Genomic DNA, 12,947 nt, shown 5'->3' with positions numbered 1-12,947 from the left:
ATATTGCTAACTGTTGATTTCAACAAAGATAATATCTTCTATCAACATACATAAAGCTTCTAAATTTTAACAAAACAGAGTTCCAATTTTGCAAATGAGTTATTATTTCTGATTATTTGTCAAAATTCAAAAATATAACTATTTCATAACAGTCTGTAACTTTACACTTCATGTCAAAGCTTAGGTGTGTGTATATATATGTATGGCTATAACTAAAATTTAATGATGCATGTTCTACAGAATAAATCTAAATAATCTATGCCTGTTTATTAACAATTTAAGATACAAATTTTAAAATTTGTTTACATTTTCTTTTATTTTCAAAGAATTTACTTTTAGTGAATATACACAGCAATAATAAAACCTACAAAACAACTGTTATTCTTGATTTTAAAATAATTTTATTCTAATGTATATGCATCTGTGCACCTATACTCTTTCTCATCTTGCATACTCACGCATACAAATATATATATATATATACAAGGGCTGATGAATATTCAGCACAGATTACAGTAAGCTATTCAAACTGTTATAAAATTTTTAATCATTGTACATCTCCAGATGTTATAGACAGAAAAATCTTATAATCTTGCGGTAAATGAGCATCGGTATTTACGGGGCAGTACTACCTTACAAAGCCAGCCACCTAGTAATACGTTAGTGAACTAAGTTACTGGTAACCCACAGTAGTGGAAAGAGAAATGGAGGGTATCTCCCGAGCATGTAGCCACTGCAGCAGATGTAGGGAGGCCAGTGAGAGGGCACCGCAAGCAGAGTTAGATCCCCAGGACACCACCTAAAGTGGAGACAAGCACCACCACCAAGATGATCACACAAATCATGATCATGATTTTCTTCTGCAAGTTAAAGAAAAAATGGAATTAAATTAAATAATCAGTAAAATATTTATTAACTTAACACTGTAAAGTTATTTTGCATAAAGTAACATCTAAATTATATTTATATAATTATTATCTTTAAAACTTCTTGGAAATAGCTTAATTAAAATATAATTCTCATTTAAAAAAATATGTATGCATGATGGTAAAAAAAAGTAATCACCTCTGTTAACTAACATAATAAATGTTACTGTCACCCGGAATATTAATTGAGCTACCCAAGTGAGATATTGAGTGTAGCCTCTTTCTGCACATAGCTTTGAGCAAACTGGGTTTGCCACTTAGTGTATCGATCTCATATTGCAGAAGCACTTCACCACAAGTTACCTTGGAATTGCACTACTCTAAATAAAAAGCACTTCTTCAATGGAGAAATATGCTGCCACTTATTTAAAGAATAATTACCCAGACCATGGTTTTTACCGTGACTGGGGTTGCCTTGGTGGGCATGTTGATAATGTGAGGACCTGAACAACCCAATGACAACACATTTGCACAATGTGCAAAATGGTGTAGAAAATGAAGTAGACATGGTTAAGTGTAGGGTAAAAATAAAACCTCAACTATGAAAGCTATAAAAAGTCATCATATTTCAAGGTATAGCCACTTTCTGTACACTGCTTTGAGCAAATTAAGTTTGCTATTTGGTGTGCTGATCGCATGAATGCAAGTGCAAGGTATACAGAACAGTATGAAATTGGGCAGTGACTGACAAACAATAGCTTGTAATAAAATTGATTAGCTTGATTTGTCTCTATAATAATCAGGGCTGGATTGTGGGGCAAGTCAGTGAAGCATTAGCTTGGGTAGAAAAATTTAGGGGTGATCAAAAAAATGAAAATAAAAATTTTTGACATATATGAAAATATTCCTTAGATTTAACAGATATTTATTTAAAGTATACCCAGTAAAATAAAATAAAATAAAATATTTCCAGAAGCTTTCGGAACTCGTGTCCCTTTCTCAACTGACAGAATTTTTAAATACATTACAAGCAAATACATTATTTACAAACCTTATACATACCATCTGCCATCGGGCTAGTCAGACCTCGGATACCTACCGTTTACGCCAACAGCGCAAGTTCATAAACTTGAGCATAGAAACTAACTCCTTAAAGACGAACACTCGTTCAGACGACACGACTTCTTTCGTCTTGAATCTAAGTAACAAACAACTGTCCAATGAGCAGCTGAGTGTTTTATCAAACGGTATGAAATTCGCCGTTATACCATCGAAACCTCCCATCACACAGCTCGCTATGGGCATAGAAGCCAGTATTACCAACCTTCCCGAAGAAACTGCCAACGAGATCCGATTCAAGACTGCCGCAGTCCTCCGCAACACTCGAAAAACGTGCTCAAACCTCAACCACCGCCAACGTGCCGCCCTGTCATCTATAAGAAAAGACAACTCCATCGTTGTACTTCCTGCTGATAAAGGGCGCCGGACTGTTGTGCTGGACCGATCAGCCTACCGAGAGAAAGCCTTGGCCCTATTACTCGATCCTAACGTATATGAACCTCTACCTGATCCTCCCGTTAAAGTCTTGAAACGTCTGGAAGCAAATGTTAATAAACTTGTCCACGCATGGCTTAAAGATAAGAAGATCCCGACCGCGACTCACCACCTTCTGCGTGCTACTGGCTGCCAACTACCACAATTCTACGGATTACCAAAGATCCATAAACCGGGTATTCCTCTCAGACCTATAGTGTCTTGCTGCAGTGCCCCAACGTATGAACTGTCCAAACACATCGCGAGCCTCCTCTCGCCTCTTATAGGTAATACATCTCACACCGTTAAAAACAGCAGTGAATTCATTAACACCATTAAGGACATTTCAATCCCTGATAACTCTGTCATGGCATCATTTGACGTGGTTTCTTTATTCACCTCGATTCCCGTCCAACAGGCCGTGCACTGCGCCAGAAGGCTCCTTGAGAGCGACTTAAGCCTCCAATCCAGGACGTCACTATCCACTGATGACATCTGTACCGCCCTCAACCTATGCCTCTCTAGCAGCATCTTCACCTTTGAAGACTCACTCTACAAACAAGTACATGGCACTGCTATGGGTGCCCCTGTCAGTTCCGTAGTAGCTAACATCGCCATGGAAGATCTGGAGAAGCAGATACACCAGAACCCACCTACACCTATTACAACGTGGTGTAGATATGTCGACGATATTTTTACCATAATACCACGTGGTTCTGAAACGGTACTACTAGAATACCTCAACTCTCTATCCAATTTCATCAAGTTTACCGTAGAATCAGAGGTGGACGGTTCGCTCCCGTTTCTGGACGTGCTAGTGCATCGCGTAGGCCCACATCTAGAGACCTCAGTATACCGCAAACCCATGTGGTGCGGTCAATTCACCAACTACGGGTCCGGCCACGCTCCAAGCCATCTCAGTAGCACTGCCCGCACCCTGTTCTCCAGGGCCTGGAGCCATTCCAGCACCGACACAATTAGACGTAACGAGATCTCCCGTGTGAAGGCGGACTTAACCAGATGCGGTTATCCATCCCATGTACTAAACAGATGCTTGTTACAGGCACAAGAACTTACTTCCAACCCAAGACCTCCGAAGCAAGTCGGCATATCATCCGCCTACATTCCGTATTATCCAGGAGTGTCAGGACGTATCTCGAAGATCCTGAGAAGTTACAACATAAAATGTGTACAATTACCAGGTAGGAACCTACGTTCACTTGTCTCCAGTGTGAAGACCCCTGTCACACCTGTCTTACGCAGCAATGTAGTGTACCGTATCACCTGTAGGGCCTGTAACAGTTGCTACGTAGGTGAGACATCGAGACGTCTCCAGGATCGCCTCACGGAACACGACAGAGCAATCCGGCTTGCCGAAACTGACCAGTCCGCGCTTGCAGAACATTTTTGGGCTACCAACCACGATCTTGACCCCAAGCGCGACTTTGAGATAGTGGACCACGCGCGACACTTTCGCCACCGCCTATGGCTAGAGTCACTAAACATAATGAACAACCCTAAGGCATTAAATCGCCAGAAAGGCATGCGTATACATCCAATCCTGGAGACAACCGTTTTATTGATGGATGATCACTGGCGCAAGGCAGCACACGTCCGTGCTACAACAATGACGAATGAGTAACGTGCCACAGTTTGCTTGTAATGTATTTTAAAAATTCTGTCAGTTGAGAAAGGGACACGAGTTCCGAAAGCTTCTGGAAATATTTTATTTTATTTTATTTTACTGGGTATACTTTAAATAAATATCTGTTAAACTATGGACCCCAGTACTCCAGGCCCATTTGTCACTATTCCTTAGATTTGTTTGTCCTTTTACACTTTCCAAGTTTCATCATGTGAATTGCATTAAATTGAAACATATTTTCCAGGAACTAGACCATCTGTCAATAAAGAAGAAACTATAGAGAAGAATTTTAATAAATGGTGTCTTAAAGGGGCAGTAAAATTCAGGTATGCTATGGGCAGTAAAATACCTGGGGCTGCCAATAATAATAGTGTAACATTTTTGATCCAACCTTTATATTAAAATGGCTAAAAAAAAAAAAACTTTAGGTCTTTTGAATTAGCTACTGAAGTTAGTTCTGTTCAGTAGCTAAGGCTTTCCCCTAACAATTAAAACATTTCTGATCTGAATACTAAATATGTATGCCCCTCAATATAAATACCTGTATGTGGTAAGAGGATCTCAGTGATGCTGCTGGTCCTCCAGATTAGCATTGTTTGGCTCTAATACCCATAGCCTAGGTTTCAGCCAACATCATAGGAATCTGATGTGCTTACTGTACATTGGAACTTGTGGAAATTTGGAAAAGGGGATCTGGTTGTTGAGGGTTTCAGCTTCAATGCATCATTTTGGTCACTGCTTTGACAAGATGGGAGATCATGAGATGGATTGTCTAGTCAACTGGTTAGTGAATTTGCCTGAAAGGTTAAATCATGTCAATGCCACACCTCTACCCTCACAATCCATGGGACAGGATTCAGCCTAGCAGAAGTGAAGGTAGGATGCTTGTATAGCCCTGGAATCCTACTCTCAAACACCTTTATTGTTTGCTGGGCAGTGGGCATCCCTTTGGGCTCTGTGGTGGGCAGGGTATCTGGACACTGAATCATTAAAAAATCTCCATGATTACCAATAACATATATATATCTTCTGGAGCCTCAACATGGTCACTAGCAGGAAATTAAACATTAATACAGATAATGTCAATACAGTCAACACTTTGTTGACTCCATGCCATGGTGTGTGGGAATAGTGACTTGGTATAAAAGTCCAATTAGCTAACCATTTATCGTCCTGAAATCATGTTTATAAATACAGCACATGTATAATCAGTATTTAACTTTCAGTTATACATATAGTGCCTAGCCATTATATGTATAATTAAAAATAACACCACTGAGTGAAAAATCAAGGTAACAACCAATTAAACTATGAAGGAACATTAGATGACTGGCTTAATTGTAAACACCAACTGGATGAATTTTGTAAAACTGCCAACACATGGCAATTGTGGTTAAATGGAGAGGGGAAAATGAGCTCAATAAAAATATTCATAAATATTTTTATGTAGTGGAGTGTGTTGTCTTTCATTATAAGTTTACCTGTATATTTCTCTAGTTTGTAACAACACATATAATAAATAATCAGCAATTATGATGAATGATTTCACCAATCTCCACACTTTGAGGGAGGCATCTGGACTGCTAAAAGATATAGGGAAAGATCCTTTGAGCACCTTGATTGCTCAAAGGTATAGGGATGAGTCCTATGCAAGGCTTTTCAAAGGTGCCACAGGTCCTGAATTTATTTTTATAACAACACTTATCCACATAGAGCTTGGATGATGAATTCTTTCAGAGTAAGGATATTCTTTGAACGGAACAGTCAACCAGGTACCCAGACTTGAAATTTAGTGAGAATATCAGAAATGCTGCATGGAGTTCAACTGAGGCAACATCAAGTCCTTTTAGAACCCACCACATGCTAAGATCTGTTTGTGTATCTTAAAAAAGGCCTTGGTGGTGGGGTGGAGAATTATTATCAATATTAAAGAATTCAGAAGAATACCAACTCAAAAATACAGGCTTTCTTCTAAAATAAAATAAATACTAAAATATTAAATATTGACATTGGCCATGTTATTTCAAGGATATGGGCATGTGTGGAGGGCAAAGGTTATTTATAGGCATTATATTTACTATAAGGCCTATAAATTTTTTTTTTTTGGCTGATGCTGCATAAGCTCATACACATGCTTTCTTGCGTCACACGCTACTACTACTATTACAATAAGTTACAGTTGATAAAGGAAGTAGTTGCCTTTGAAGGATTCATATTGATATGTTTGTAACACTTTTATATATATTTCATCTCATTTATCATTATACAGTATTATTATATGGTGCATTTTATTTTAATATTTATTCAGAATCTTTATTTTCTCAGGATTAGTCATACCACATTCTTTAATATGGATGATTTTATAGAAGAGTGGAATTTATTACAACAAGGCCACAAAGGAAGTGAGTACTGAAAAATAATAGATGTTACCCTTAATTCTATATTATCACAAGGTCTTATCAGCCTTGTGAACAATGTGAAAGCTCATTGTTAATCGTAAGCTATGTAATGTTGGGCCCATTAGTTTTTGGGTAGTTGCGATCTTATGATTCATAGTAAAAATAGAAGTACTGTATATCTCCTCACACTCAATATAATTGGGTTTTAACATTTTTCCACAGAATGTTTAACAGAGCACCATCAAGTAAATTTTTTTAGCATTTAGCATTTGGACACCAATGTATGATTGCAATATGGATACATATCTAAAAGATGACTACTCGTATTATTTTATACATATTGTTTAATATGTTTATATTGATAAAATGAATGAGTATGATTTAAAATTTTTATTTCATTTATTACTCAGCCTATGCAGCTGATTATTAGAAAAGCAACCTTTAGGATATTTAGTTTATAAATACAGTAAACTGTAAAATCTGACACTTTAAAATCCATCACATTTTACAAAAATAATCACCATTTTAAAGCCCAGAAATATTAAGAAAGCATTTTGGCCTATATCAGTGATCACATTTGTCTTTAAGAATCCATGTAAAAAGAGTGACATTTCTCTCTTTATAAGATGCGTGCAGTACTATTTTGTCCTTTAATCTTGCTGGCTGCAAAAACAGTTTAAACTGCACGGACAGTGCAATGGTCTTAATTTCCACAATAGAACAAACTTGATTTTTCAACAAGTTGTCCTGGTAGTGCCCTACTTTAAAATAGTGGTTAATCAGCTATTTGTTTAAAAGATGGCTAAAATGACAGCCAACACTGAATCACACATCTCTTTGAGGCCATTTTTTTAAAAAAAAATGAGAAGCTGAAACTACTTACATGGTGAGCTGAAATCAATCACTCGGACACAAAAACCAAAACTAAACTGAAAACAGCATTGTTGAATGGTGCTACTGAGCACTGTGCAGCTCAAAGCAACTTCCTATCAGGAAACAAACGACTGTTCCTAAAGAAAAGTTTTATAAACAACACCTTAATAAACTTCAGCTAATTAGCATCCCTGAGCTGGTGCCCTATTTTCAATAATACCATGGGCAGGATGATATATAAAATGTATATTTTGCAATAAGCAAGAAAAGGTGTGGTGACTGCTTAAATATATTTTCCAACTATTGTGTCAAATGACCATAGCATTTTACAGCAGCAGACACAGGAAACGTGTGGTAGCACAAACAGCTATGGAATATTAGCATAGAGATGTAAATTATCCATGGACATGAAATTTCTCCTTGTCATAAGTTGATATGCTTTGCAGCATTCCAAGTCTGACTGACAATTCAGCTGTTTCCTTGTTAATTACAGTATTGGTTAAAAGATTATTTAAATCAAAGAACAACCTTGTTTGAAGGCGAGCACTGCAAATTACAGTTGATTGGAAAATTGAACTGAAAAGCATATTCTCATGCAGAATAGATGTGCATGCAGAGATTTCCATGCACATCTATTCATTTACATTTTTGAGGCCAAACCAAAATGGAACATCTAGCCCACATTAGATAAGGCATGGTTAATTGGTTATTTTAGGGATTTTTGGCAAGTCAACTACTTTGGTCACCGTGCACCAGTTCATGTTTCCTACTTCATACGATCACTGTCCTGTTGTGACTGTGTGTGTGTGTGTGTGTTCATAGGACAATTTGCATGTTGTGCAGGTTGAGAAATCTGGGATAACCAATGGAATGGGGAAGAGAAACCCCTTCTCTTTCTCCCTTCCCCCATGTGAGATTAGCCAACTACTTGATTGAAGAGACCTAAGTACTCTGCAAGTCTCCTATACCCTGACCTCTCCAAATGAGTTACAAGTGGCAAACTTACTATATGTAGATTGACCATTGTAATGAAGGACATAGAAAATTATAATAATTAAGTGTATGAATGGCAAACCTATAATTTGTATGGGTCCACTATATTGGATATAGTGCCTTTAGGTCATTCCTTGTAAATAAAAAATGTTGTGTGGTTAGCATACTGCAGATTTTGAAATAAGCCTTTTTTTACTTTATTTTATGGTCTAGTACCTTTTGTACAGCCTAAATTTTATTGAAATAAAATGCTTTCCATATTTTATTTTTACCAGTTTCATTCAAATTTGATTTTACCAAGAAAATCTTATTAAATCATATTAAAATAATGTTATCAAAGTACACTGTATTCTTACTGAGCAAGAATTGAGTTCTATAAACTATAATACATATGGAAACTGGGCATCTTTATGTGCACCCAATTATTAAAAGGGTTGGTGAACTAAATGTTGATAGCATTTTTACTTTTGCTTTTGCGTACAAAGGGGACATAAATTCAAATGGATATGTAGAAGTTTGCCTTCAGCCAGAGACTGATTGTTGGAATAAACTTATACATAATATTATAGAGATGGGGAGGGGGGTTGTATGAATAAATGTAAAGAACAGTTAAACATATTATTAGAAGAATGCAAATGAAGTGGGTAAAAATTTATTATTATATTTTTTTTGCTAATGCTGTATAAGCTTACTTCTTTGCATCATATAAAATAAATATATAAATTTAATCCTGCATGCCACAGAATGTTCATGCATGTTCATTCCACAGAATATCAAATTTGAATGTAATATATATTTCTAACTCAACAGCAATTGCTTTAAATGTACCTTTTTTTATACCTAAATCAAGTAAAAGTATCCCTGGACAGTATTCGAACTCAGGTCTTTTCCACTGTGTGTGGGGAGGATGGTGATTATACCAACTATGCTAACCATGAGGGCGTGGAATGACATAACTCGCTACTTTTCAGTTTGTATAAATGTCAAATACATATAAATTAAAAGATGTGTTCATATCGCTTTGGAAATTGCTGTGATCACTCACTAGGCACTTGGGACATGGATAATCAAAGTTCCACTGTATTTACTATGCTAATAAAAAAAATATGTGCTAAAAGCATTCTGCATCAGCTGTATTTGTCTATCATTAAAAGCGATGTTTTCGAAAAGTACCACTTATGGTTTTATTCCCAGGTGTGGTTTGCAGGACCAGATTGAGTTATATGGCCATGTGTTAACCTGATTAGTATTTTCTCTTTCTTTGTTATAAATAATGTTTGGCAGTCTATGCACTAAATATTGGTGGAAATGTTCTGTTGTGTTGTTAGGTGCTTTTAAAGCAGGAATGATGGGAAAAGCTTTATAATTTTTTTTATGGAAATGGATTTTGTGTATCTGATGCTGATGCAAATTTGTTGGCAATTTTTGATATATACTCACCAATTTGGGGAAGGTATGGAATAGTTATATCAGTGGCAGCTGTCTATAAAGTGCCATTAAGCCATGGAACTGCCATAATAACACTGTAAAAATAAAATAAATACCTTTTTGTATTTTTATATTTGTTGCTGAATTGTGTTTATTTTTATTTATAACAACTGATGCTGTAAATATTTAAATGTTATATAATATTTGCAAGGCAAAAGCTAAAAGCAATATGCCAGTATAAAATGGGCCCTCATGGTGTAAGTATAGCAAATAAGCAATGCATGTGCATAGTGATGCTTTGTAACTCCTTTCTACATTCATTTGAAGAATGGATTGATGGATGGATGAATGTGCCAGAGCAAGACTAGTTCCAGTTCATAGTCTCATGTGCTTTTGAGAGTGTTTATTTACAATGAATAAGATAATTTATTAAAATAATGATTAAAAAAAAACCCTTTTTTGTCACTATCATACAGTGATAAACTTCAAATTAAATGATTAAACAAGCCCGGCAAAGGTAAAGAAAGCCTGCATGAGAACGACGAGAAACGTCGGATAACTTACGTGGAAAATTAGTTTTCCGATGCGGCATTCTAACGCTGCTCACTCGGTAAACAGACGGTAGATGTTATCGGTTTGGAGCAAAGTCGAGAACGATATACTGATTGACAGGTAGGCGTGGCAAATAATGTGCTGATTGGTGCGCGAACATAACACACAATAACATCGGTTTAGTATCACTGTAGCAGCACTAATGGTAACTTGTCCTAATTGCACATGCCCTAACATTTACTGTAATGGTGAAAAAAGGTCAGGTTATCTTGACTTGAATCCCACGGGAGCTTGAACCCCTCCCCATTCATAAAAAAATAAATTTTTTTATGACCTAGCCTTTTTTTCTTTAGAATCATGAATGGACTAGTGCATAAATTGTTTATTAATAAAATATTAATTTTTTATAACTGTACTTTTATTTACACTTCTATAGACACTTATGCGGATACGTGTGTATCCGCATGAGTGGGGATAATACACACGTATCATAACGTCAATCAGCACCTACTGGTAAATACACATCATAATGCCAACCAATGACTACACAGTAGCTTGTCGTCTGTCGTGCCCACTACCAATCAGCATGTAATTTGCCACGCCTACCTGTCAATCAGTATATCGTTCTCGACTTTGCTCCAGACCGATAACACCTACCGTCTGTTTACTGAGTGAGCAGCGCTAGAGTGCCGTATTGGGAAGCTAATTTTCCGCGTAAGTTATCCTATGTTTCTTGTCGTTCTCGTGCAGGCTTTCTTTATCCAAGCCGACTTGAATTTTGGTAGATTGCAATTTTTACATGTGAAGGAAGGCTGTTCCAGGATGTAGGTGGGATACAAGAAGAGGAAAAGTTGGTTCTGGAAGCTGGACAGTGAATGGACTGGTTGCAGCATATGTTCAGACTGGTGTAGGGGAATTGCAAATGCCAATTCAGAAGAACAGTGCCCATAGAAGTATCTATAGAAAAGGGTACAGAGCAGAAACTGAATGTCTATAAGAGTGGAGAGACTTCACAAGCAACAGGTCATTAACCTGACTGCCCTTTTTTGAAGTCTAGAAGTTTGGGAAATGTTTTGGGGCACCATCTGTGGGAACAATATTCCATAGTAGGGTGGATTTTAGATTTATACAGAGTAAGTAGTTTTTTGAAGTAAAGTAATGCTAAGAGTGAAAAAGAAAAGCCATTTTTTTTATGTGGAGGAAGTAATATTTGCAATGTGCTTATGATAAGAGATGCTAAGGTAGGAACTAGAGTAATCATTGATAGTGATATGTGATCTTGTCTATAAATCTGAATGTCATTTGAGAAAAAAAGGACCGAGGAATAAGTGGAATACAACCAGGATAAGTCTGACAAAAGTTAATGATGTCAAAGAGCAGCTATCTATCATATTTTAAGGGCACAAAAGGTTAGCAGGTATAGGATAATACTGAGAAAAAGTTACAAGTTACAATTAAATTTGAAACTGTTTGCAATTCTTCCCAGACATGATAAGAGGGAGTGCACGATGAAAGTTTTGTCAATCAATTTGCTCCTGGAGAGATTGCCAGGCTCATGGAGTAGAATTTTGTTCAGCATGTCTGTTCTTGTTACAAGGATGGGTTACACTTGAATAGAAGGGGTACAATATTTACTGATGCCACCAAGGCAGTGTTAATTGGTCAGAAAATTCATAGACTGTGGATACATGGACTGAGAGATTAACAGCAGCCACAGGAAGAGGCGTGATTCTTGACGTTTTTCAATTGGATCATGAAGCAGCCTTGAAAATGAGGTGTCGGGGATTTTAAGGCCTGCTGGGGTTCTTCATGGAACAAGCAAATACATGGGCTCTGTTAGGGTTACTAAGAGTAAAAACAGGTGCAAGTATACTTGCACATATACCATTGTTGCGAGCACAGTAAGTAAATATGGTGAATTTGATGTACTGGCAATTCATCTAATGCAGACATTGTGGAGATATCATAGACATGGCATTGTTCAACTTATAAATCCCTTATATTGGGAGTACAATATGTATACAGTGTTTATCATCAACTACAGTGGGCAGTAACCATTGAAAAAAGCATTTGGCAATCCACAAGATGGGAGCTTGTTTAGAAGACCTTTATGCCAAACACAATCAAAAGCCTTAGAAATGTCAAGAGCAACTGCTAGTGTTTGAACCAGATTTTTTCATCGGATTTTCCCAAAGATGAATAATATAAGCCAGTATATCTATCACTGGTGGATCAATATTGGTGATCACTGATCACTTGAAAGGTTGAGAAATTGTGGAAAAGTAATGTTAAAAAAAAATTGCCATTCACAGTTGAAATCAGTTGCTGCTACTGGTTATATATTATTTTATTAGGGTTAATCGGGGGTTTCTCGGTGATTAAATATTTATCCTTGATTTTTATGGTTAATTTTTTTGGAAGAATTTCTTGTCATTGATTCATCCTTGAGAGCTTGATTTCATATAGGATAAAGCCTTTTGAAACATCAGTTTTTGTGCTGATGGGGTGATTGGATGTTAAATTTAGAATGCCTCCTACATCCATGGGTTCTCTGTATATTTCAGTATGTAGTATGGAATCAGATTTGAAGATAAGGAGATTTAAGAAGGTATTCATCAAGTTCTGTTTTTAAAAACTTATGTTTTTGAAAACAAATTT

At 36.7% G+C, this 12,947-nt stretch overlaps 1 protein-coding gene across 1 annotated transcript in view; it reads right to left on the bottom strand.

The window, feature by feature from the left end:
* Nucleotides 1-477: 477 nt before the first annotated feature.
* Syx1A (Syntaxin 1A) overlaps nucleotides 478-12,947 on the bottom strand; it is a 483,435-nt gene continuing 470,965 nt past the window's right edge. The window contains exon 10 of the mRNA XM_090369620.1: nucleotides 478-860. Coding sequence (XP_090225746.1) covers nucleotides 780-860 — 81 coding nt within the window. The 3' untranslated portion in view covers nucleotides 478-779. The remainder of the gene's footprint in view (nucleotides 861-12,947) is intronic.

This window comes from Mastigoproctus giganteus, chromosome 3 (assembly GCF_048544385.1).
Source record: "Mastigoproctus giganteus isolate SK-2022 chromosome 3, ASM4854438v1, whole genome shotgun sequence".
In the NCBI taxonomy this organism is placed as follows: domain Eukaryota; kingdom Metazoa; phylum Arthropoda; class Arachnida; order Uropygi; family Thelyphonidae; genus Mastigoproctus; species Mastigoproctus giganteus.
This window is presented reverse-complemented; position numbering and strand designations above follow the sequence as displayed.